The sequence below is a fragment of the Nannobrachium achirus genome (assembly GCF_963921795.1).
Source record: "Nannobrachium achirus genome assembly, chromosome: 16".
Taxonomy (NCBI): Eukaryota; Metazoa; Chordata; class Actinopteri; order Myctophiformes; family Myctophidae; genus Nannobrachium; species Nannobrachium achirus.
In genome coordinates this window covers 46,511,193-46,536,965 of record NC_137823.1, presented here as the reverse complement: position 1 = coordinate 46,536,965, position 25,773 = coordinate 46,511,193, and the positions used below count along the sequence as shown (strand labels likewise).

Below are 25,773 nucleotides of genomic sequence, written 5' to 3'. Positions count from 1 at the left end.
AACCCAACAGGTCTTCCTGTGTGCAATTTTCCTCATTCATTCATTCATTCAGTACACTGTAGCTGTACAGTAACTACAGTTACAGTATACAGTACCTACAGTTTATCAGTAGGTGTCGCTAATTAAGAACCGTGACCACATTCTACAAGTCTGTTCTTGTTAGCATGTGTTATAAGAATAAAAGTACTGCCACACGACCCATCAGAATAGCTTATTTGCTCTTGGTGGTTTGTTATGTTTCATTACCGTGGTGTTCAGTAAATATATGTAGGCAGTTGAGATTCAACCGTCGGATCCACCACCATCTATGCACGCTACAACTGATTAGTTCAGACGGTGATACTGTACGGTAGGTTGCAGCCGGTTCAGGTTAGGAACTGTTAGTATGGTCAATTAAGTCTATAGGCATGGATTTGGCAAATAGGGTAAGAATCTGGGGAGGGCGTTCAAAGCACCTGATGGTTAATAGTGTTTCCTTTACCAATGACGACCATAGGCTGAATATTCACTGCCATAATAAAAGCAGTTCTGCTTGTGGTGATGCAGAAAAATACTGAGGCACTCCGTCTTCAGGAGAAACTTTTATTATTTTTTATTGCTGAGCAAGGCAACTCACTGCCGTGAATGTAATGCTAGCACGTTATATGTGTGAGTAGCTGTCAGTATGTTTTCGAAGAGCTGTAGCTGGCATGTTCCTCTGATGAACTCATCTAAGCCAGGGGGGTCCCCAGATTATTTTGGGGGTTCCCCAGATGATTAGCTTAAAGACAGCAAAAAAAAAAAAGAAGCAAAATCAGACTGATTAACTAATGAAATTATTGATGATGTAACGTTGGGAATGGCGTTGTAAGCCAATCAAATTAATTTATTGCATTTACTGTAGTGTATATTGTACTGTCTGCCGGCCGGTCTCCCCTCGCTCACACCAGCTTCCTTGCTCTAAACCAGGAAGTGACCTTGCATGAAAATGTATTTTATTAGTAAATCTGTGTATATAAAATATATACAGTATTAATCCTCAAATATCTTAGTTATAGCAACATTGTTCATGTAGTTTGTTTATGCTCATTTATTGAAATAGAAATAATTTGCTTCGCTCATTTATCGCTCTGGGTCTCCGAGCCTGTCTGGCAATGTCAGCAGGAATTTACTGCCACGCAAAGCTCCGAGCTGGCTCTGAGCCCCGTGCCCCCCGCGGAGAACCGGCGACCAGCGTTCAAAACGCTATAGCGTTTGCCCTGGCTATAATAATCCATGTTTCACAGCTGCATGATCTATTATTTATCGGACGAAATGAATAGTTTGTTTAGAAACATTTATGCTCTGGGAGATATCGCCAATTTCACCAAACCAACATGCAGTATAATAAGTGTATACAGGATATCTACACATTTCTAAAGTTGCAATTGAATGACTTTTAAGACATTTTCAATACCAAATTGGCCAAATTGTCAAATATTACATAAGAAAGTGGGAAACCTTGTGAAAATAGCCAATCCACAAGCTGACAAGTGCGAGGCGTTGTGAGCTTCTAGTTCTAGTAATTGTAATTTTAGCAACATTTATCTGTGGAACCGAGTCAAACTAAAGTTAATGCCTACAATTTCAAGTACTTGATATGGTGGGGGTCCCCAGTTCAAATGTTTGATGATCATGATTATTTTTGGGTTTGGAACGAGGGTTTGGGAACCCTCGATCCAAGGCAGACCTTTTAACATGGTTTCTCATTAGCATGCAGTATGTGGAGGTATACGGCTCCCCAAGCAGCCCTGCTGGCCCCCATCAGAACGGCTGACTCCACCTGCCCACTTCAGCTCCAAAGTCAATCAGCCTCTCCTGGTACTTAATGCTAACCCGGTGGCCCGGTCCTAATGCCACGCCACGCTTACTTAAACCACAAATGTCTCCGTCCGAACCTCCAGGGGTCTTACGGGTCGCCTGAGGTGGGGGGCGTGTAGGATGATGATGCGGAAAGGCTGCAGACTGGGAGGGAGAGAGAGAGAGAGAGAGAGAGAGAGAGAGAGAGAGGTAGAAGGACTGAAGAGAATGAGATGATGTGAGGGGGATGCAGGGAGGGGAGCATAGCGATATTCCGACATAACATTAAATGTATCAGGGACGTCGAACACATTTTGTTCGACGTCCCTGATAGATATGATTTATGATACATAAATAAATGTATGATTCATGTATGAGGCTCATATGACCATAAAGGTTCAATTCTGTGAACTACTGTCTGAACTTACAGTATAGGTCATTGTTACCCTGAGACCATGTTTTGGTTGTACTGTAAGTGAACCAATCAATTAGTCCCACGATCTAACTGTCATGTACTGTATTCTCTTATATACTGTGTGTCAGAAGAGAGAAATTAGCAAGCTGCCATTAGGATGGTAGCTCACTGTTTGTCTTCCTTGCCTGCTCTCTTCAAAATATAACAATTTAAGATATAGTCCTTAATAGCTGTCGCTGAGTCTTATTTGGTTATGGATTTATAGATCCATATTTAAGTTATCTATTTAATCTATCAGTCCTGTTAAGCCCTTTGCACACAGGACAGTTGCGTTTCTTCCGTTTGCTGTATGAATAAAACGCATTGGATTTGGTGTGCAATGCTATGCGGAATCGGCGCTGCGGATCCCAAAAGGAGTCATAAAAGGAGTGATGAGTTTTTTTACCGCATGCGACAAGACGCACGAATCGAACTGGGTTCGATCGAGAAAAAAACGCACGGCCGCAGCCACTCGTCGCACGGCCAATTCGGATCCGGTGTGCATGAGGTCGTAGAGAATCATTGTTTTCTTTTTAAAAAGTGAAATTGTCCGTTTTATCCGTATGGATAAACGCGCCTGTGTGCAAAGGGCTTTAGTTCGACACTGGTGAATGCTAACCCAGTGAAATGCTAACCTGCCGATGCTGGTGAATGCTAACCTGGTGAATGTTACCCTGGTGAATGCTACTATGCCTAAACCTAACCCAAACCCCGACCCTAACCTCAGTAAAACTATGATAACCCTAACCCTAACCCTTAGTCGAACTAATGGGACGTCGAAATATCGAGGTTTTACCTGCAGGGAGCCCAGAAGAGCCACGAGAAGAGCGAGCTCAGAGGGCTTTGTAGGGAACGTACAAGGGGAGGTAAAGGTGATTTATAATTAATTGTCCACTGGTGCCGAAAATAGCTGATCTACAAGCTCACACGTGCATTGCAACACGGCACGCCGTCCAGTATACAAATCAGGCATAATAGGGCCCTGCCCTCCGAGGCGGTGGTGAATCCCAGTGATCTCTAGAAGACTACCAGGCCCTGGCCGGGACATTATCACTGGTGACAGTGTTATTCCAGCCCATTGATCCGGCTTCACAATAAACTGAAGGCATTTGAATATGCCAATAAGCTGATCTGGGCCCAAAGGATGAATGATTTGCTCTGGTCTGGTCCTCCCCGCATGCAGAAGCACCGCTTCCCTCAGGGAAGGCCAGGAAATGAGGAACTGCATCGCATGCGTTTGTATTCTCATCGTTCGTCTTAAATAACCCATTTCTGTTTTTTTTTTTTTTTGTCTTTTCTTTTAAATCTACGCCTCATTTGCCATTAAGTTCTTTCCAGGGAATACAGCATTCCACTGTGGCTTTTTTAACTGATGTACCTGTGTTTGTTCTCTCCCTCTCTTGCTATATCTCTCTCCCTCTCTCTCTGTGTAGGTTTAGCCCATATGAGTGGTACAACCCACATCCATGCAACCCAGACTCCGACGTTGTGGAAAATAATTTCACGCTACTCAATAGCTTCTGGTTCGGAGTCGGGGCTCTCATGCGGCAAGGTAGTCTGCCTGCCTCTCAGCCTGTGGCTCATGTGTGAAGCAGCAGCTCTCTGTGTCCCACTGTCTCTGAGGGAAGAGAGACCTAGGAATGGGGATGTGCCGCATGTTTTATGGATTTTATGGATGTCACGTGAAGAATCAAGACTTATTTGACGATGTCGCGTGTCAGGAATGTAGATCGGCGTGCTACACCGTCGCACAACGGAGCATGAATTTGGCTTTACTGTCGAATGAAGAATTACTGTGATATGGTATTGGATAGTAACATGATGGTAACATTGTGCAAGGATAGAAATAAAACTTGTTCGTAATACCCATATTGTTATGAAAATAATCATAACAATAAAGCCAAATAAAATAAGCTCTAGTATATGTGTTAGGGATGCGATAGCAATGTTTAAAATAACAATTTGACCGATAACCATTACAGATTGGTTAGATTTTTTAAATAATATTCATTCCCTGTTTTGTGCCAGGGAAGCGAATAAATCTCCATTATAAAACACTAGACCTTACCCGTTTGAAGATATGTGCTCCAATATATGTGCAGAGTGTGGGTTATGGAGAAATTAACTGTAACTGGTGCGTGTGTGAGAATATGTGGGAGCATCATAATGTAAGGAGCAACCCATGGAGGAGTGTATATGTTCCCAGGCTGCAGCTTGGCAGGCTGCAGCCATCAACACACCAACATAGCCAGCGCAAGATTGATGTGTCACAGCAACAGATGAACGTTGGCTAATGAATAGAATAGAAAATATATGTATATATGCACCTGCGTGCAGACACAGAGACAAATATCGGCTGATACGATACGGACGATATATCGGTGCATCCTTAATTTGTGCATTTTAATATTTAGGCCTAGAATTATTGAATGCTTTAACCAGTAGATCTGCTATTTTTGAAAAAGTCGTGAAAATATGTGCAAATCTTTCAATATGTGTATTTTCATAGCGAACGTTTGTAACTCAAATTTTGCTTCTGGGTGGTCCCTGGAACTAAATATTTTGAGATGGGGGTCCGTGGCCAAATACATATCATTTTGGGGGTCCTTCACATGAAAAGGTTTGAGAACCACTGACATAGCAGTCTCTCAAGAACAGACTAACTGAGCTCCAGTTAAGTGAAAAGGACCTTTTCTTTGACGATGGCTAGCCAGCCAGAATTGCTGACATAGAAACATAGGTTTTTTGAAAAAACCTTAGAAGGATTCAAAAGACACTTAGAATCGGGTCAAAATTCAAATTTTAACGATTTTTCAAAAATAGCAGATCTACAAGCTCGCAGCGCGGCACTCGGTGCCGCGCTGTGAGCTTGTATATCTGCTATTTTTCAATAGTTAAAGCATTCAACAATTCTAGGCCTATCATATAGCATGAGCATCACATACAAACCAACATACTTTATATTCCAACGTTCAGTTTATTGCCGCGGTTGATATCAGAGGACTACATTACCCACTGTACAGAATTTCCTCTGGTCCTTGACCTCTCAGAGATCAGTGGGATGTGGAATCGGAGTCCGAGGTTACCGTGGATACGTGACACTCTAGCCATGACTTCTGCAGACTGTTTTCAGTGAACGATGTGTGAATGTGTTGCTGTGATTGATTTGTATGGATGAGTTGAACTTGAATAACAAAAATACTTGAAAGTTGAAACACAGTTTTTATACTCTTTTCTATCAGAAAATCTGCCTTTTCTCAAAGTTTGTGTAAAACATTTGCAGGGTTAGATTAATTCAGTGATTCTCAAAGGAGGGTCCAGGGACCCTTAAAGTCTTTGCACACGGCTCAGTTTTTTTTTTTTTGCGGATTTCGGATTTCCAAAACCCAACGAAAAAAACGCAGCGGTGTGCAACCAGCTTTAGGGTTCCTTTAGGCGGTTCTATTTGACTCCGATTTCTTTTTCTTTTTATGTTAAAATGTTTGAGAACCACTGGATTAGTTGTTTTCCAAGGCAACTCATTGTGCTTTGAGGTATGTCTTCCATCAAGTGACATCAGCTTGAAGTGAGCAGAGTTTTCTGCCTCGTCGTGAGTAATCGACTTTTGTTTCCAGAAAGTTTGGGTGAAACTCCGGTGCAAGGATTTCATCCTATTGGCAGTGGGATGTTATCACTGGATGTGAGATCTCATGTTTAGGATGACTACTATTTGCAAACACTTTAACCATTATTTTATGTTTTAACTATTAAAAGATAGTAGATATAAAGGCTCACAGCACGGCGTTGCAAGCTTGTAGATCTGCAATTTTAGAAAAATCATTACAATTTGTGCAAATCTTTGAATATATCTTTTTCAAAGCGAACATTTGTAACTAAAATATTTGCTTTTGGGAGGGTCCCCCCTGATACATAATATTTCGAGATGGGGGTCGGCCGGTCAAATACATGTAATTCTAGGGGTTCTTGAAATGAAAAGGTTTGAGAACCACTCACATAGAAACATGCGTTTTTCAAAAACCTTAGAAGGATTTAGAAGACATTTATAGAATCGGGTAAAAAAATATTCAAAGACTTTTCGTGATTTTTCAATAGTTAAAGCATAAAACAATGGTTAAAGTAATAATCCCACCGCAACCCCCAGGCTCAGAGCTCATGCCCAAGGCCCTGTCGACCCGAATAGTGGGGGGCATCTGGTGGTTCTTCACCCTCATCATCATCTCGTCCTACACGGCCAACCTGGCCGCCTTCCTCACAGTGGAGAGGATGGAGTCTCCCATCGACTCTGCAGATGACCTGGCCAAGCAGACCAAGATCCTCTACGGGGTGGTGGAGGACGGCTCCACCATGACCTTCTTCAAGGTATATATACCCTCAAGACCCTGCTGCTGTATCTGCCATGTAAACATAGATATAGAAAGATAGACGTCTCGGTCCCACACTAATTTACTGTACAGAATAAGGTAAGACGAAATTTATTTGAAAATTCGAAATTTCGAAAATCAAGTGTGACTCGCGTCATGGCAACCACCTTGCAATTTCCAATTGCATCTTTTCTAGTTTCTTTCTGCTCTTGCAGCCACAACCTGTGTGTTCTTTTCTTTCTGCCGCCTTTCTGCTCGTAGAAAACCAAGATCTCCACCTACGACAAGATGTGGGAGTTCATGAACAGCAGGCGACACTCGGTGCTGGTGAAGAACATCGAGGAGGGCATCCACCGCGTGCTGACCTCCGACTACGCCTTCCTCATGGAGTCCACCACCATCGAGTTCGCCACACAGCGCGACTGCAACCTCACGCAGATAGGGGGCCTCATCGACTCCAAGGCGTACGGAGTGGGAACGCCTATGGGTAAAACCTCTGCCCAATAGGCTATATGCACAGTAGCAGCCATTTTGGAGAGAACTTGGGTCTCTTCTCACTTGCTTCACAGGTGTTACCAATGATACTAATGAAGGCTCTGTTCCATTCTGGTCAAACAGTCAGGATGCTGATATAGTGCATGTTGGCTCACTGGAAACACTGCTACACCAGTGGGTCTCAAAAGTGGGTCTCAAAGTGTGGTCCAGGAACACTCACCATGAGTGTTCCTTGGGGGTGTTCCCTTAAAAGGTGTGTAACTCTGAGAGTGTACAAATGGAACCCGTAAGGGTCCATTTGTACACTCTCAGAGTTATGGAGGTCCTTGAAATAAAAGGTTGGAGAACCACTGTGCTATATGAAATGGAACAGAGCCTTCATTAGTATCATTGGTAACACCTTTGAACAAAGTGATCAAGAGACCCAACTTTCCAGCAAGAGCCGCTGATACAAACGACCTACGGCCTGGTCGCGACTTAGGCCACGACTTGGAGGTCGTAGGTCCCGGTTCTGGAGGTTTTGCGCGATCTCGGTCGTAATTCAGCGACCTGGGAAGTCCGCGATCGAAACTCTACGCTTGCTAAGGGAAGGGACGCGAGTTTAGAAACTCTACGCTTGCTAAGGGAAGGAGCGCCGCGATCGAAACTCTACGCTTGCTAAGGGAAGGGACGCGAGTTTAGAAACTCTACGCTTGCTAAGGGAAGGAGCGCTCGTTTTCAACAGCGTCGGCAGGTTAGCTACTCAGTGTCGGCAGGTTAGGGTTAGGGTTAGGGTTAGGGTTAGGGTTAGGGTTAGGGTTAGGGTTAGAGTTGGGGTTAGGGTTAAGGTTAGGGTTAGAGTTAGAGTTGGGGTTAGGGTTAAGGATAGGTTTTGGTGCACCTCGCGCGGTCCAAGTGACTACAATGGAGCGCTTCCTACCTCCGGTTCAGCCAATCACAAGCTTCAAAAGGTTGAATAGCTCTGCTGCTCTAGAATATTCTGCAAAAAGACCTTTTAAATACGACCGCGGACTTCCCAGGTCGCTGAACAACGGCCCGATCGCGCAACAACGGCCCGGGGACGACCGAGGTGGCGCAACCACGGCCGGGGGTCGCGAAACTAGACCGGCCGCGACCTAACAAGTATGTACCGCGAACTACGACCTCCAGAACCGGGACCTACGACCTCCAGGTCGTGGCCTAGGTCGCGACCAGGCCGTAGGTCGTTCGTATCAGCGGCTGTCTCTCCAACTTCTCTCCAAAATGGCTGCTGTGCATATAGCCTATTACTGTATGTTCTGCACTCTAAAGCTCTCAAAATGCGCGTTTATAGAGCGGCGGTTTTCCTCGCTATTTTGGAAGGTTTTTGAGAATTTTAAAATGTTTTAAACATTTGGGATTTTCACCTACAATGACGTGTGTGTGTGTGTGTGTGTGTGTGTGTGTGTGTGTGTGTGTGTGTGTGTGTGTGTGTGTGTGTGTGTGTGTGTGTGTGTGTGTGTGTGTGCAAGCTCGAGCTTGCGTGCGTGAGTGTTTGCTCGCAAGCGTGTTCGCTCGCGAGTGTGTGTGTGCGTGAAACATATGAATAGCTGCAGATAATATGTGAGACGTAAAAGTTTATAGTGTGGATAATGAACGTGCTGGAAGACAGAAAGGATTCATGGTGATTGATGGTGTCATGGAGGACTGGAATGAATGGGGTGAAAATGTCTCAGTTTAATGAGATGAGAATGGATGGAGAGGATGGAGGACTGGTCTGAATGACTGTGATTTGGGCTCCAGAAACACCCGTTTGAACTTTGCAGGGCTGTTTCATGGTCTACTTGTTTTTGTTGGCTTGGTGTTTTTCTTATACCGTACTTGTTTTCGCAGCGTTCTGTGGCAGACCTTGGTCAAACATTATTTGAAAATAATTGTTTTGACTTAAAAAAAAATCTTAAAATAAAATCTCCATTATTCTGACCATTGCTAGAGTTAAAGCGCCGTTCCAACTGACACGATAATTATAAAAGTTAACCATAACTATATTGAACTTTAAAGAAAACTGCTGAGCCCTTGTTTGTCCTTTGTTTTAGTTTAGCTGCAGGTGCGGAGGTCGAAAGGTTTCGTACGAAACCATGGTTTTCTTAGTTTAGGAGAAATGCACTCCTCTTGGGTTATCGCGCCTCCTAGCGTGCGATACAGAGCTACACATATGCTCCCGAATGACAAAGTCGGAGGGTATGCCAGTCAAAACGCCCCGCCCCAACCGAGGGCATAAGGCGCGAGACTGGCATGTGTACTTCCTCTTAACAACACCGTTCCTCTGCACGCAAAATGCGCGCGAAGGGGCGTTTGAGGAGTGCATTTCTCCTAAACTAAGAAAACCATGGTTTCGTACGAAACCTTTCGTTTTCTGTCATTTACTCGAAATGCACTCCTCTTGGGTCACATAAACCCCCGGAAGCGCACACCCTCAAATTCCGCCCGCTCCGCCTGACAGGAGACCACACCCCCGGCGTGGCCCCTCCCCCACGGAGCCCCGAGCCCACCGGACTCGAGAGCGGAAGAAAGTAGAAAGACCCTGACAGACCGAAATCCGCCTCATGAACTAATAGGCCGACCAGGTCCGCCTCATAAAACCCTGACAGGCTGGAGCCCGCCTACTCACTAATAGGCCCACTAGCAGCCGTTTTATAAGGAAACAGGGTCCCCCCCTTTTACCGAGAGCAAAGGGACTTGGTCTCAGCTATAAAAAAGGGGGAAAAAAGTCTTTAACTAGAGGAGGCGGCAACACCCAGGACCGAATGCGCCAATGAAGATGGAGCCACGTCCAAATGGTAAAAAACCACAAAAGTCGACGGAGTCGACCAGTTAGCCGCCGAACAGATCTCTTGGATCGAGACACCCCTGGCTAGAGCCCAGGAGGTTGACATTCCCCTAGTGTCATGAGCCCTTAGGCCCTCAGGAACCGGGACTTTAGCACAAGTGTAGGCCATTTTTATGGCCTGCACAATCCACCTTGAAAGTGAAGCTTTAGCCACCGCTTTCCGTCTAGGACCACTTTTAAAAGTGACAAACAGTTGGTTTGACGCTCTAATAGCCCTCGTCTTCTCACAGTAAATCCTCAAGGATCTTACCGGGCAAAGACAATGTAGACGCCTATCCTCCTCCGAAGAAAACGGAGGAGGATGAAAAGCCACCAACTCGGTTGGCTCATGTATAATCACACGGTTCTTTGGGACAAACGCCAAATGGGGTTTTAGCAGAACCTTCTTGCCATCCTCACAGAATCTCATGCACACCGGGTCCACCGATAACGCATGTAGATCACTGACTCTCTTGGCTGTAGACAAAGCCAACAAAAGACTAGTCTTAAAACTCAAAAGCTTTAAGCTCGCCGCCTCCAGAGGCTCAAACGGTGGACGGCACAGCCCGTCCAACACCACACCCAAATCCCACGATGGGAAAAGGGACCTAGTAACCGGTTTAAGCTGGTGCACACCCGCTAAAAACCGAGCCACCAGACGGTGCCTACCCACCGTCTTACCCTCAAAGCCCACATGGCACGCTGACAGCGCCGCCAAGTAACCTTTAATGGTAGAAAAGGCAAGACCACTTTCTAGCTTTTCCTGAAGGAAATTCACAACAAGCTGGACCGGAGCCTCAAACGCCACCACCGGCGACGTACGCTCCGCACACCAGTCTTCAAAGATCCTCCACCTCTTATCATAAGCCGACCGCGTGGACGAAGCCCTAGCACTTTGAATAGTCTGAACCGCCCCTGGCGTCAGACCCAAAGCGCTCAAGGACTCCCCTTCACGGGCCAAACCTGAAGGTCTAGCTTCGCCGGGTCGGGATGGAAGATCTCCTGCCCTGCCTGCCGTAGCAGATCTCTGATTGGCGGCAGAGGCAACGGGTTGTCGTAAAGGAGGGGAGATATCTCCGACCTCCACACGCCCCACCCCGGAGCCACCAACAATAGTTTGAGGCCGAACCGCCTGACCCTCTCCAAAGTCTGGGGGATCAGTTCCAACGGAGGAAACGCGTACAGCAGTTCCCTCGGCCAGTCGTGAGCCAGAGCATCCAGCCCCAGTGGGGCTGGCCCCGTCGCAGAGAAGAAAAGTGTACACTTCGCGTTCTCTGCTGACGCGAACAAGTCGACTTGAGGCTGACCGAACCTGCTCCAAATCTGTCTCACCACTCCCGGGTGGAGGGACCAATTCGCATAAAGGGGCTCCCCCCTGGACAGCAGATCTGCTCCGCTGTTCAGAAGCCCCGGAATGTGCGACGCCTTGATCGACGCCAAACGTGGTTCCCACCACAGCGTCAGATCCCGCGCCAGCTGATTGAGAGCCGGGGAGGAGAGGCCCCCCTGCTTGTTGATATAGCACATGGTCGTCGTGTTGTCTGTCCTGATCAACACGTGACACCCTTCCACGAAAGGCAAAAAATGTTTCAACGCCAGAAACACTGCCTTTAACTCCAGAAAATTGATGTGCCGCTTCTGTAGAGCGGAGTCCCAAACTCCCCTCACCGAACGGCCCTCGTGCGTTGCGCCCCAACCACTGAGGCTGGCGTCCGTTGTGATCACTTTTCGTGACACCACCACGCCCATACTGACCCCCTGGGACAGAAGAGTCACGTCCACCCACGGTCTCAGTGTGTACACACACCCTGGGGACACCTTGACCTTGCGGCGACCTTGTGTCGAGTGGATTTTGAGTGCCAACATCCACTTTTGAAAAGGCCTCATATACAGCCTGCCCAGCCTGAGTAGATGGATAGTTGAGGCCATCAGCCCTGACATAATCATGCAGCGCTTGTACGTGACCACTCTGCCCACGCGAAAAGATTTCGCGCAGGCCACGATCTTGACTAATCGCTCCTGTGAGAGTCGAGCCGTCATATTTATTGAGTCCAGCGAGATCCCCAAAAAGGTGGTCTGCTGAGCTGGTGTTAACATACTCTTTTTGAAGTTTATGTTGAACCCCAGAGAGGTTAACTGCGACATCACCACATTGGTGAGACGTGTCACCTCCTCTCTCGAACTTGCGCTTATTAACCAATCGTCCAGGTACGTCGCAAGTCGGATTCCCTGCTGCCGCAGGGGAGCTATAGCCGCTTGTGTCACTTTGACAAACACGCGGGGAGACAGAGAGAGGCCGAACGGGAGAACAGTGTATTCGTACACTTTCCCCTCGAAACCGAACCTCAGGAATTTTCTGTGTGGGGGGTAAATTCCCACATGCTGGTACGCGTCCTTCAAATCGAGGGACGTCCAATAATCGTTGATTCTGATCGAGCGCAATAGCGCTACGTTCGTCAACATTTTGAAACTGTACTTTACCAGAAAATTGTTGAGGGCTTTTAGGTCCAGAATGGGCCTCAGCCCCCCCCCTTTCTTTGGCACAACGAAATAATGAGAATAAAACCCCAGACCGAGCTGATCTGTGGAAACTTCCCTGATCGCTCCTTTCCCCAATAAAGAGTGAATCTCCTCCCTCAGAATCAAAGCGGCCTGCCCCTTTGCGTGCGTGAATATCACTCTGTCTGACAAGGGAGGCTGGGTTGAGAATTGTAGCCTGTATCCCTGCCTCACGGTGCGAAGCACCCAGGGACACGGCTTGCATGCTTTCCATTGAGTTAAATGCTTTGACAAAGGATTCTGAATGGGAGCTGACGTCAGACCTAACGGAATGTGATTGATAGGAATGCACGGTATGTGCACCCCCGGACACGACTCTGACGTCACCGGTAACGCGGAAGTCAAAGGGACTCGAGACTGAGACACGTGACTTACTACTGAGCGTGACACCGTCTTGCTGTGAAGCGAGGGCCTTACGTTTAATGCCTTTATCACCGGCGACAACACTTTGTTGCACGGTGGGACAGGAGGCAGAGGAGGAGTGTAAAAAGGAACGCATTCTTGTAAACACGTCCTGTCTAAAACCCTGTTTAATACTGCTGTCGCAGCTCGGGCTGGGATAGCTAAACAAGAAAGACCTCTCTGCAACCTTCTTACCTTGACTGGCGCTTTGGCGCCCTCTCGTGTCGGAAGGGAGGAACACTTGTTGTTCCGGCCCTTGAGTTGAGGCTGTGGAACAATTAAACCTTTTATATTGGAAATGCCCCTTAAGGGGGTTTCCTTGAAGGCTGTTTGTGTTTGTGATTGTGGTACTGGGCATGCATAATTTATATATGGATGTCCCCACTGGGGATTCTCCATTGTGTGTGCATTGTGAAAGAAGAGACCTTGTTTCGCAGACACATTCTTTACTTGGGAGAAAACATTTGGCACAGTAACAAAATTCACATTTACATTGGATTCCTCCACCCTGGGTGGCAGGATCAAAAGTGCACTGTGCTTGCGCGCTGGAGAGCCGTCCATGACCCTGTCTCCGTGCGCCGAGGGTGAGAAGGCCCTCTTTCTCAAAGTGTCATTTTCTCGCCCCTCTCCCACGTCCCCTCACTGCTGCACTGTAGGAAGGGCGAGCTGGTGGGCGCATCTCCTGGTGCTGGGAGCCCTGATTGCTCTGGCTTCTGTTCCTGCTCGTGCCCGAGGAGGAAGACGGAGCTCTAGGAGAACGATGGGGTTTCCCGCCCTGTCGGGGGGGTCCCTGATATCTCTCCCTATTACGGGAAGAGCGTCCTGAGTAGCCTGACTGTTCTTTCCCTTTATCAGGTTTACCCAAAACAGCATCCACCACTTCTTTTTGGGCTTTATTGGTGTCGGTGATGACACGGAGGAAGGGTAACGCTCCCTCGAAGAGACTGTTGGGGGCTGTGTCCAGGCCCCTCAGCTCCTCTCGCCTCTCGCTGGCCTTTGGTTCGTCGCCTTGGAAGGGGACTTTCTGCAGCCACCTGAACCTCTCCATGCTGACAGCGACGTCCATCCCCCTGCCAGCCCATTGGATGGCATGGACGTTGCTCACTATTGCCAGCTGTAGCATGGCATCCCATTCAGCATAGGCTTCAGGAGGGAGGCGGTCCTTGTTTTGGAGCAGCATCTCTGCCATGGCTCCATTCATCAGCCCCACCACGTTTAAACTCTTCACAGAGAGCCCTGCAGCTTTATAAACATTTTTTACCATGTTGGAGACCTTGTTTTCGTCCTTGTTCTTGAACTTGGGCACAGGCTCCTGAGTGAAGGGGCATTCCGTGGGTTTAAACTGGGCACAGAAGAACTGATTAGTGGCGACATCCACAGGGGGAAGGCCGCCCACGCCAAACTTGTCCTCATCCGCCAGTGAGGTTGACAGAGCCATCTTCCCGGGCTCTCTGTGTTCTTTCCATGTGGAATGGAGAGCTTCTTTGAGCCCCGGGGTAGCGGGTAGCTTCTGAGAGCGAGGGACTGGTGTCTGTACCTCTCTCTTGCCCGCAAACTTGATCTCCGTTGAGCTCGCAGGGCGAGGCTCCACTGGCATAGTGAGGCCCATCTTGGCCACCGCCAGCTCAACCACTGCCAGCAGGTCCAGTTCTTGTGGGGTGGATTCTGCTGTGGCGCCCACCTTCACCTTATCCACCGCTGCCTTCTTGGCAGGGGCGATGGGGGGGGCTTGGGGTGAGGTGCGAGGGGTGCCGCCATGACGGGGGCTTAGCATCACAATGTCCTCACTTGTCTCCTCTTGAACCAAACCGTCCTCCTCCTCCTCCTCTTCATCTTCCTCCTCTTCTCCTTCCATGGCATCTTCCTCCTCCTCGGAGGTGCCAAACTCGTCCGAGCCGCGAGGCACTTTACGTGGCACGTTCTGTTGGGACGTTAAGAGAGGGGGGAAAGAGGGGGGGGGCGGTGACCGTGCTGGGAGTCATCAGGAACGGGTTGGTGGGGTGAGGAGTCCCACTGGTGGCCGCCTCGGCGGCGACCGGAGACAATGGCCCCGCCTGGAGTGGTCCCTGGAGGCTAGCCTGCAGGGCGGCGGAGGCCTGGAGAGGCCCGGTGCTGGTCAAACCAGGACCGGGCGTGAAGGAGAAGCGCGGGGTGGAGCCGAACATGCCGGGTCCACCACTGTGCGCTGTGGTAGAAATAGTGTACATCGGAGCGAAGCTACTGCGGATAGGTTCGCAAACACTAGGAGCCGCCTGGACAAACCTTGCTGCGGTGCTGGAAACAGGCCCGCTTCTTTGTCCTGGCGTGGCGGGGATCTGAGCGCCGTGTTCCATCTGAGCTCCCCGAGCGACGTGGCTTTGTTTGGGCCTTGTAGCGTCCATGTTCATGACCACCAGCAGACGCTGGTGAAGAACGGCCGCGTCCATCGTCGCGCAGAACACGCAGCTGTTTGGGAAGTAAAAACCTTGCCAAGCGTGTTGTAGCTCCAGACAGCCCAGGCAGATGGAATGCGGGTCCTCAGCGGCGATGAAGCGGCTGCACTCCGGATCCCCGCAGCGTCGAGGGAGGGGTGGTGAAAACAGACCCTCGCTAGACATGACGACGGTAAGCTAAGCTAACCTAGGCTAGCCGCTTGTTATCGTTAGCAGCAAACAGCGAAGAACAAAACAGAGAAGAACAGACCAAGTTGAACGAAACCCGTGGGTGATGGTCCTACTCACCGCTAAGGCTAAAGTTGAATTCGAACTGATCTTAGACTGAGTAACTTGAAGAATTAATTATTTGTCGTAGAGTAACATGTGTAGACGTCCGTATCTCATGCGTGCAGAGGAACGGAAGAGGAAGTACACATGCCAGTCTCGCGCCTTATGCCCTCGGTTGGGGCGGGGCGTTTTGACTGGCATACCCTCCGACTTTGTCATTCGGGAGCATATGTGTAGCTCTGTATCGCACGCTAGGAGGCGCGATAACCCAAGAGGAGTGCATTTCGAGTAAATGACAGAAAACTGGAGGAAATGAAGGAAGGCTGGCTGAAAAGGACTGCATTGAATTTTAAGGAAGTGCTTGATCATCAAGCACTGACGAAGGTCCCAGGACCGAAATGTTAGCTTTTTATTTTCACTGAGCACCGAGCACTTTATGGGCATCTAAAAATAAATGAAATTATATTTTCATTCATTTCTAGTCTCAGTCTTAAGGAGTATTCCTTCAAATTCAATGCAGTGAGCGAGTCCTTTCAGCCAGCCTTCCTATAACTATATTGTACACCAGTGTATTTTTTTTATAGTCAGTGTAAACACTGCCACCCACTTGACTTTTCCAACGATTTTTGAAACTATACTTTTATAGTTATTATAGTTATAGTTGCTCAGTGTGAATGGCCCTCCAGCTCCTTAGTAAACAGAAAATACATTTTCAGATCAGTAAACCAATTTTATCCAGAGAGACCCACAAAGATAATGGTTCAGCTTCAATGTAATAGTGTATCCATGCAGTCTCTCCTGACTGGATAAAAAAAAATAAGTACTTTTTGTTTTAAGGGCTGGAGAAATGGGAGACTGTTATTGAACAAATACTATAGCAATGATTGCTATGGGAATATAGAAATGTTTGACACTTATTTTAGATTTTTCGTTTAAACCATCAGCTAGGGAGGTAAAAATCTGTGTCTTTATGAATCACTATAATTAACATACCTGACATAATCTACATTAGCCTCTTGCTGTAAAATACCAATTTGGTATTCCGCACGCAAGCTCAAACATTGCGAAAATACTTGCGACATGTTATGTTGAGACCTGCATATATGGAATGGCTGTGCTGCTGCCGGTAATAGGCCTCCGCAAACAAGCGCCATTTTTCCTCTCTCTCCACATTATGGTAACCATTTTGTGGCACATAAAAGCAATTTGGCACCTGTGTAATAAGTGTGCAGCTCACATCCCGGGCACTCCAGGGGCCGCCCCGGCTGAAAGTCGTTGATGACGCTTTCCAATCTCGGTATTGCCGAGGTGAGAGCAGTCATGATGACGAGGCCGGTGAGAGCGCCGCGACCTGCGGTAATGGCTACATCCATCACCGGGGGATATGAAGGCCATCAAAACACACGGCCACGTCTGGACCTGTCCGCCGCTGATGAGCAGCGCCGGGACGCTTATGGATCTTCAGGGATCTGGCTGGCAGCGTCCAGGCTGACGGGAGCCGGCACTGTGAAATCCTGAGCTTTTCTAACTCGTTTAGACCCGAGGTCAATTCCTACAAACGTCTTCTAAATCCTCACATTTTTCTGAAAAAACGTAGGTTGCTGTGCAGTGTTGAATTAGTCTTGGGTTGCGCGCCCCCGCTGCCCCATATCTTTTCTGAGCAGGGGTCTCGTCTCCCACGCGAACGGACATGCATTGATGCCAAACCCCCCAAAGTTCACACCTCGCCAACGCTTTAGTGTCACAACAGGGCCTATATGCATATCAATAGACCTGTATAGTAGGTGTTGAGCCTTTAGCGATATGCGTGGGACGGGACGTCTCTTGATAAGCGACCCCCCAAACATTAATGCACCACTGTTGCTGTGTAAGTGGTGCTCAAACCTTTTCATGTCAAGGACCCCCAATATGATAGGAATTTTATCCGCGGACCCCCATCTCAAAATATTATGTGCCAGGGATACCGAGAAGCAAGGATTTGACTTAAAGATGTTCGCTTTAAAAGAATATAAGAGTATTGAAAGATTTGCACAATTTTTCAAAATGTTTCAAAAATAGCATCTCTACAAGCTCATATCGTGGCACAAAGTGACGCGCTATGAGCTTGTATATCTGCTATTTTTGAATAGTTCAAGTATAAAATAATGCTTTTTAGCTCAAATCGAAAACGACACAGATGCTTTTCCAGGTTTAATGGGCTAACTCGCCAAACGCCTACCCATAAGGGTTCTATTTGTTACACGCTCAGAGTCTAAAGAGTGAGTCTGCGCTGAACCAAATGACCCTTAAGTGGCATTTGGTTCCATTTGTAGACACAGAGTCAAATTGACACGGAGGATTTTACTGTGTGTGCCTTTCATTTCCCTGTGGTGATTGTCACGGGGCTGTGACAAAGCTGAGGTGATGCGGTGAAATATGGTCCCACTGTGCCTCCTTAAGGACAGAAGGACTTACACTTATGTCCGTGAAATGGGCTCCCATTACTGGTCACGGTCGTGTGGGGCTATCAGTTGCTGCTTTCCATTAATGCGCTGACACATGGAACAGCAAATATATTGCTGCCACCGGCATCCCAAACAGCCATATACTTGGTATATTATATGGATGAAAATACTTTGTTGTCACAGTGGTTTTGTTGCTGAGTTTAAATTCATAATGCATCCAGAATGGTTCTACTCGTATTCTGAAGTCTGTCCATTCTAGCACTCATTCACTATGTCAAGACTATTTCCTGATTTTGTTTTTCTCTCAGTATTTCATAAATAGGTATTATGATGACATCCTCTACAATGCCATTGTTGTGCAACAAAATATTATAGGATAGATGCAAACTCATCATTCTATAATGGGAATATGGGGAGATTGTGGACCTCATATTTTGGCATTTGTGATATTCCCTTACACTAGCAAACAAAAGAGGAGAGCCTGTGTGTGGAGGAGTATTTTCCGAACAGCTCTTTAGCCTTTACTTTTTGGCCTGCTAAGAATACCCATTCCATTCTGCCTAAAGACCAGCAGGCTAATATGTGCCTTGAAAAAGAGGGAAATCCTATTTCGCTGAGAAGGATTGTAAATGTAAAACGCTGAAAAAACTTCTGCAGAACATCTGAAACATCTGAAAGGTGGAGGAAAAAAAACACAACATTTCTTTCCACAGCTGGGCTTTACAGAGCAGGTTGCTTGGTTTACCGCATGGAAGATGCAGGTTGGAGGTCGGTGGACACATAGGGGCAGTTCAAGGCCAGTCCAAGCCATTATAATAATACCTGCGTCCCAAGCTTCTTTATTTTTTTTTACTGCCTGTTGGTTTCACACGACACACCGCTGTATTCCTGGAACGCAAATGTGCCCTCCATAAGGCGGTTGATCACATTAACATTTGAGGCCAGACAGCATAGGAGTGATGGATATCCTCTGGTGTAGAACATCTGTCAGGTGGTTCCGTGCGCGCGCACTGTGTCAAGTGCAGCGCTTTTCCATCCCGTATCGCCCAGGCACCTTCTCTCCATAACCCGCATTTCCCCAAGGAGCCATCCTATTAGCATTTATCCCAGCTCTGCTTTGTTAGGCAATCATTAATCATTTGAAATATGAGCGCGGGCAGAATCGGGGGGTCTCGGACACTTGATGGATCCCTTGTCCTCCTCCGCACTGCAACGTCCTGAGTGTTAATTTAACACTGAGCGTATATACGCGTAACCAAATGGGGCTTCATTTGGTTACATTTGCATACTCTCTGTGTTTAGAAATGGCTAAGATAACACTGACTGAGGATTTGACTGTGCATAGAAGCATGCATGTGAACTGACTGCACATAATATGTCCACACGTGCAGTACACACGTTACCTTACAGGCAGAGCAGTGCATAGAAGCTTTTCTCAACCTTTTATGGATCGAGTCACACTTGAACATCTTCAGAGTAGGGCTGTCACGATAATGGCCGGGTTTCCCAAAGCGGCCATTAATTCCTGGTTTTCCCCATGCGCACCAACCCCGATCTATGGAGACTGAGATGGGTCAGGAAATACATGGAAAAACAGAAAACGATCGGATAAAAAGGCTTCTTATTAAAGAACACGGAGGATACGGGTAATTATAGAATGCCGTACCGTATTTAGACAAGTGTGAGTCTTTATTAAGCTCTTGAATCTGAATGTTGGTGTCGTATAGGGGGCTAAATAAGTTGCTCTGCCCAAACCCCTGTAAACCCGGGAACATGAGGGTCAGGGTTCAGGCTTCGTCTCTACGACCATACACGATGTAACGTATTGTGAGCTTGTAGATCTGCTATTTTCAACAACAAAACAAGTATACATTTTGAACTTGTGAAATAGGTACATTTTGATGCCAATTACTTTTGTACTTTTACTCAAGTACATTTTGAATTCCAGACTTTGACAGAGTATTTCTACTTTGTAGTATTGATACTTTTACTTAAGTAAAAGATTTGAGTACTTTTTCCACCACTGTACTGTATATTACCACTAAAATCTTGTTTTTTTCTCAATTATTTGGGGGTACACTTGCAATACCCTCGCGGAACAATGTCTGGGAATCACTAGCATACGGCAAATTAACAAAGCCTACGAGGGCGCATGTTTCTCCTCTTCATGAACACAGACGGACGAGAATAGCGTGCTGGGGGGAAATCAGCGGCGCTCTCCGTAATTTCCAATTCAGTGTTAATGCCCTCTTCATCAATCTGAACGCAAGCAGACGCAAAGATGAAAGGATGATGTATTGCCGTACATAAATGATAGATGAAGAACAGTGGCGGAGGTGGAGAGAGAGAACCAAAGGGACCAGCCATAACTGCCAAGTGAAGACTGTGAGAACAGTGCAGAGGTTTTCAAACTTTTTGTGCCCAAGGCTCACCAAAGGCCAAGTCAAAGTCTCAACACGTATTCATATTCTTGCAAATAGCCTCTATAGATTGTGTGGCAATTGTAGTCCTACAGCGGTCATGTTTAGGGGCAAACACAGGTGTTTCAATTGTTTGATTACAGTTTACGTTTAACAGTTTAGGCATTTAGCAGACGCTTTTAATCCAAAGCGACTTACAATAAGCAGGTAATACACATCACTATAATAAGCAAGATAACATGTCAGTACATCAACAACAATATAACAAATGCATAAGAATATCAATCTAGAAAAAAACAAAAGCACACAATAACATAGGTAGACCACGCACCTAATCAGTAAAAAAAAAAAACTCTAAAACCTAACAAATGCTATCTAGCTTCGTGTATGGTCATTGAGGGAAGGGGGAGTGTTACAGTAGTGCTATGGGTTTAGGTGGAGTCTGAAGAGGTGAGTCTTCAGTCCACGGCTGAAGCTAGGGAGTGAGTCTGTAGTTTTAAGTGCGACAGAGAGTTTATTCCACAGTTTGGGGGCCAGGAGGGCTAATTGTCTAGGACGATTTTGATTGGCATAGAACTAATGTTCTACTGAGGTGTTACCAAAACAGCATCACTTTTTCTATAGTTAACTTGTATTGCAGTGATAATCTATGTCACACCTGGATGTGTCTCCCAGCACACAGTGTACTGTACCTCAACACACTGCACACCTGAACCACTGCAATAGAGGTTCCAGCTGCAGTCAGAGCCATCTTGTCCCCCTTTGCACCGGTGTGCACAAAATATCCCCTAATGTCCCTAAAATGCTCTCTGTTATGCATGAACACACAAGGGTGACGGGAATATTTTTACATCTTTTATCTGGGTGCCGGGGCTTGGCTTGTTACTCTTTTGCAACTCCTGTCAGCTTGTAAAATGTTGGCAGTCGAGGAACACAATCCCCGTTCAACTGCTGAACTCGTCGCTAAGTGGCTTTTGGATAAGAGTGCCTTGGCTAAATGCAAATGTGAAATGTAAATGCAGAGATGGGTCGCGGTGCACAAATATCCCGTCCTCCCCCTGAATGGTCGCATAAATACACTAACAAGCTTTTAAAGCGGTGGACTATTAATGAAACATGAACACTCACAGTAGGCATTAATCTTTCCCTGGCTTGGTCAGGGGCAGAGTTTGTTTGTGTGCGCGTGTGTGTGCAAGCGTGTGTGTGTGTATGTGTGTGTGTGCGAGCGTGGATGGGAAAGGAACCCAACCCCACTCAGGCACTCTGCAGTGATTACTCCTCCTTTGATCACACAGTCCCCCACTGTGTCTTAATACCATGTCGCTAATTCCAGCGTCTTCCCCACTGTCTGTGGATTTGGGCCGTCTTCCTCATCGCGCCGCTAAGACGCGCACACAGCCCACTCCGATAATCACAACCGTATCCCACATGAATATCCATGCTCATATTTACAAACACTCGCACTTAGCGTGCAGCCACACTCATGGTGACTGGTTCCAGTCAACATGGTACGACTGCGAACTGGCATGCACGCACGCACGTACGTACGCAAGCACTTATGTACTTGCGCACGCACACACACACACACACACACACACACACACACACACACACACACACACACACACACACACACACACACACACACACACACACACACAGATATATTGCACAATACAATGTAGAACCTAAGCTTCCTTGATGTTCTCTGTTTATGTACAATAGGAACAAGAGGTACATACAGTATGAACATGCATACAGTGCACGCACGCATACACACATACACACACGTGCACATGCTCATTCTGTAAGACTCAACGGGAGCCATGCTTCTATGTGCACAACGCCCACTCCTTGCTGCCAACTCTTTGTGCGCTGTGTGACACACACTGAAGAGAGGGATGGTAATTCTGGAAGCAGGCTATGAATACAGGGATTAGCTGTACTTGTATTAGGAATTACAAGAACGTCCCTCTTTTGTGCATAACGCTAACATGACAGGTTATAAGCACATACCGAACTAGTTGTTACATCCACCCACTAGCATGTGACTGACTGTTTTGGCAAAATCTCTATCTGTATGTTGTGGATCTGGGTGATATGACTTCAAGTCAATATCACGATTATTTGAAATGTTTGCCTCGATTATGATTAATAATGAACGATTGAACTCACAACGTGATGCAGTCAGTGGCGTTTCTGAAAATTGTGGGGCCCCCCTGCGAGGAGGGGGGTGGGGGCCCTTTTGCAAATGACCGACTCGTCGGGTCGAGGGGAGCACATATAAATACACAATTAAGCTTTTAATACCACAACTTTTACACCACCAACAAGCGGAGTATGAACATGATTAGTGCCAACTCTACCAGAGGGAGATTGACACTAGAAACACAGCTGTTAACACAAAGCAATCTGTTGGACATTGAGTATGATATGTCCATTCTAAACAACTGTTGCAGTTTTTTTTTTTTTTTTTTGTGGGGGCCCCCCTCTGCTGGAGGCCCCCCTGCATTGCGGGGGTTGCGTGCCCCTCCCCTACGCCACTGGATGCAGTGCGATGCATTGTGAGCTTGTAGAACCGCTATTTTCAAAATGTTTGGACATCACACAATAAAGTATAATACAGGGTTAATATTCCAACTAATGGATTTAGTCGATTTTTTTAATTATCGATTGGAGGTTTTTCGTGTCTATTTCTTGGTGTATAAGAAATTAAAAAATGGTAAAACAAAACCTGCTTCTCAGTTATTCTGCAAACCCACACGAGCAAGATTAAGGCTGTTATCGGTTCTAAATATCGGTTTGCGACATACCGGTATTATCTTTCGATTGCCCAGCCCTACTAGTAGTACAATGGGTATTATCCAGATCCACTGTTCTCACAGTTCCATTTCCCCCCTCCTCTGTCCCTGCAGGCTCTCCGTACAGGGACAAGATCACCATAGCCATCCTGCAGCTGCAGGAGGAGGGCAAGCTGCACATGATGAAGGAGAAGTGGTGGCGAGGGAACGGCTGTCCGGAGGAGGAGAGCAAGGAGGCGAGCGCCCTGGGCGTGCAGAACATCGGCGGCATCTTCATCGTGCTGGCGGCGGGCCTGGTGCTGTCCGTGTTCGTGGCCATCGGGGAGGTCCTCTACAAGTCCAAGCAGAACGCCGAGCTGGAGAAGGTACACCGCTGAAGCCTATAGTTTGTTGCACAGGCGTCATTTCGGGTACTGCTCATAAGTCCGACATTTCATTAGTCCTACATTGGTTAGGGTTAGGGTTAGCATTCACCAGGTTAGCATGGACTAGTCGGACTAATGGGACGTCGGAACAATGAGACGTCGGACCGATGCCATGGCACCGTCATTTCAGAAAGAAATAGGGGGTGGCGAAAGTAACACTTACGCCCCGTTTCTGAAATAGCCTGGCGATGCGTTGAGAGCCTAACTATTTTAGCTATTTGTTTGGGGGCGAAGAGATAACATGTTTGAAGATGTTCGCCTATAATGCCATTCCAAAAATTGGGATGCCAAAGTGGTTGATAAATTAATGGGCGTTTTTCACCTGTACCTTAGAAAAATCGCGGAATATTCTGTGTTGCTCGGATCTGCGCACGGGAGCATTCAAAAGACGCGGGTCTTGTAGAATCGGAAAATAATCCCTGTTTACTCGTGACAATCTGCTCCAAAGATATAGAAGATTTTTTGTTTATTTTTTTTCCACTTTTGGGCCTGCCAGGCAAAATATATATATATATATTTTTTACATTAAAAATATTTTTGAAAACAAGCAGTTCTACAAGCTTGCATTGATCTGCTGCTTTTGTGTTCATGTTCGTGGTGAGCGGTTATGGATGAGAGATTTGTTGCTTGGAGCCTCAAGGTCTCTGGTCTGTGGGTGAGATGACAAGCATACTTGTCATCTCAGGGTTTGATTTGCGAAGAAAAACAGAGGGGGATTGGTTTTGAATGAATATTATATCACTTCTATTATTCTTTCTCTGCGTGGCGCCGAAGGGGCCAGCCATCTAGAACAGGGTTTATGTGTTGTCCCCTCAAAAATCACACCACAGGCCAGGTTTATTAGTGTATTATTGGTGATGTCGTTTAGGCATTGTTCCAGATATAATGAATACCATCGTTGTAAGGCAGAAAGTAGAAACCTCTTATTTCCATATTTTAACTTTGTGTAGCACAAAGTTTTAGGTGAGGAAAGTGTTTTTGTAATTATTTGAAGTAATAAAAACTACCATTCACATAGCACACACAGTATGTGTCCCTGCTTTGCTTTCTACTTCAATTTGTTCCTTGCTGGCAGCAGGATGAATATATTAATATCTTTTTTTATTCCGTTCCATCTGAGCGGGTTTTATATTTGGACCCATTGCAACGTGATTCATCACGCAGCCACGGTAATGCGGTCTACATTCTGGTATATTTACTTCTATAATTTCTTAGGGATAATTGCTGTAGTCCTTTTGATATTGCGTTCTAATTATTTACATCTACATAATTACCTCAGCAGAGCAGCGTGTTATTGTGTTGTAACGGTAATTAATTTCTGGCTCTTTCACCCGCTGCATACAGTACATGTCTCCCAGCCCATCATTAATCAAAAACTGCCAGAATGGGTCGCAACATTTCCAAGAATTTGCAAATGAGGAAAATGCCACGTCCTCTTGATCACCTACAGTAGTAACGCTCCTCTCCTCCCTCTCCTCTCAGTAGCCCCTCGGCAGTGGTGGAAAAAGTACTCAAATGTCTTACTTAAGTAGAAGTATCAATACTGCAATGTAGAAATACTCTGTTACAAGTAGAAGTACGGAATTCAAAATGTACTTGAGTAAAAATATAAAATGATTGCCATCAATAAGTACTTAAAGAACCAAAAGTTAAAAAAAAATTGAAAATAGCAGATCTACAAGCTCACAATGCATTGTGCGTCTGGTATTTTCAATTAGCCACGGTATAAAATAAGGCTAAAGTGGTTTATGTATGTCCTGCAAAGTAACTAGTAACTACATTTCTCAAACTAGAAGCAGTGCTCTTCCGAGCACAGGTCTCCACCAGGCCACACAAATCGGCCTGTTATAGCGCCACCATGAGGCTGATTTAAAAAATGTGGGGCAGAGGTTCTGAATTAGCATCCAGGGAGTGTGTGTGCTCAGTTTGGCAGCGATCGGGCCAACGGCGCCGGAGATTAGCTGGTAACAACCAGGCCACACAAATCGGCCTGTTATAGCGCCACCATGAGGCTGATTTGAAAAATGTGGGGCAGAGGTTCTAGATTGGCATCCAGGGAGTGTGT

General features: G+C 46.6%; 1 protein-coding gene across 2 annotated transcripts in view; it reads left to right on the top strand.

Moving 5' to 3' along the window:
- LOC308300216 (glutamate receptor ionotropic, kainate 2-like) overlaps positions 1–25,773 on the top strand; it is a gene marked incomplete at both ends in the record, with an annotated part of 144,959 nt that overhangs the window by 117,767 nt on the left and 1,419 nt on the right. For both annotated transcript variants that reach the window (XM_080744025.1, XM_080744024.1), the window contains 4 exons: positions 3,706–3,824; positions 6,414–6,631; positions 6,895–7,120; positions 23,398–23,648. In XM_080744025.1, the coding sequence (XP_080600151.1) occupies positions 3,706–3,824; positions 6,414–6,631; positions 6,895–7,120; positions 23,398–23,648 (814 nt within the window). The remainder of the gene's footprint in view (positions 1–3,705; positions 3,825–6,413; positions 6,632–6,894; positions 7,121–23,397; positions 23,649–25,773) is intronic.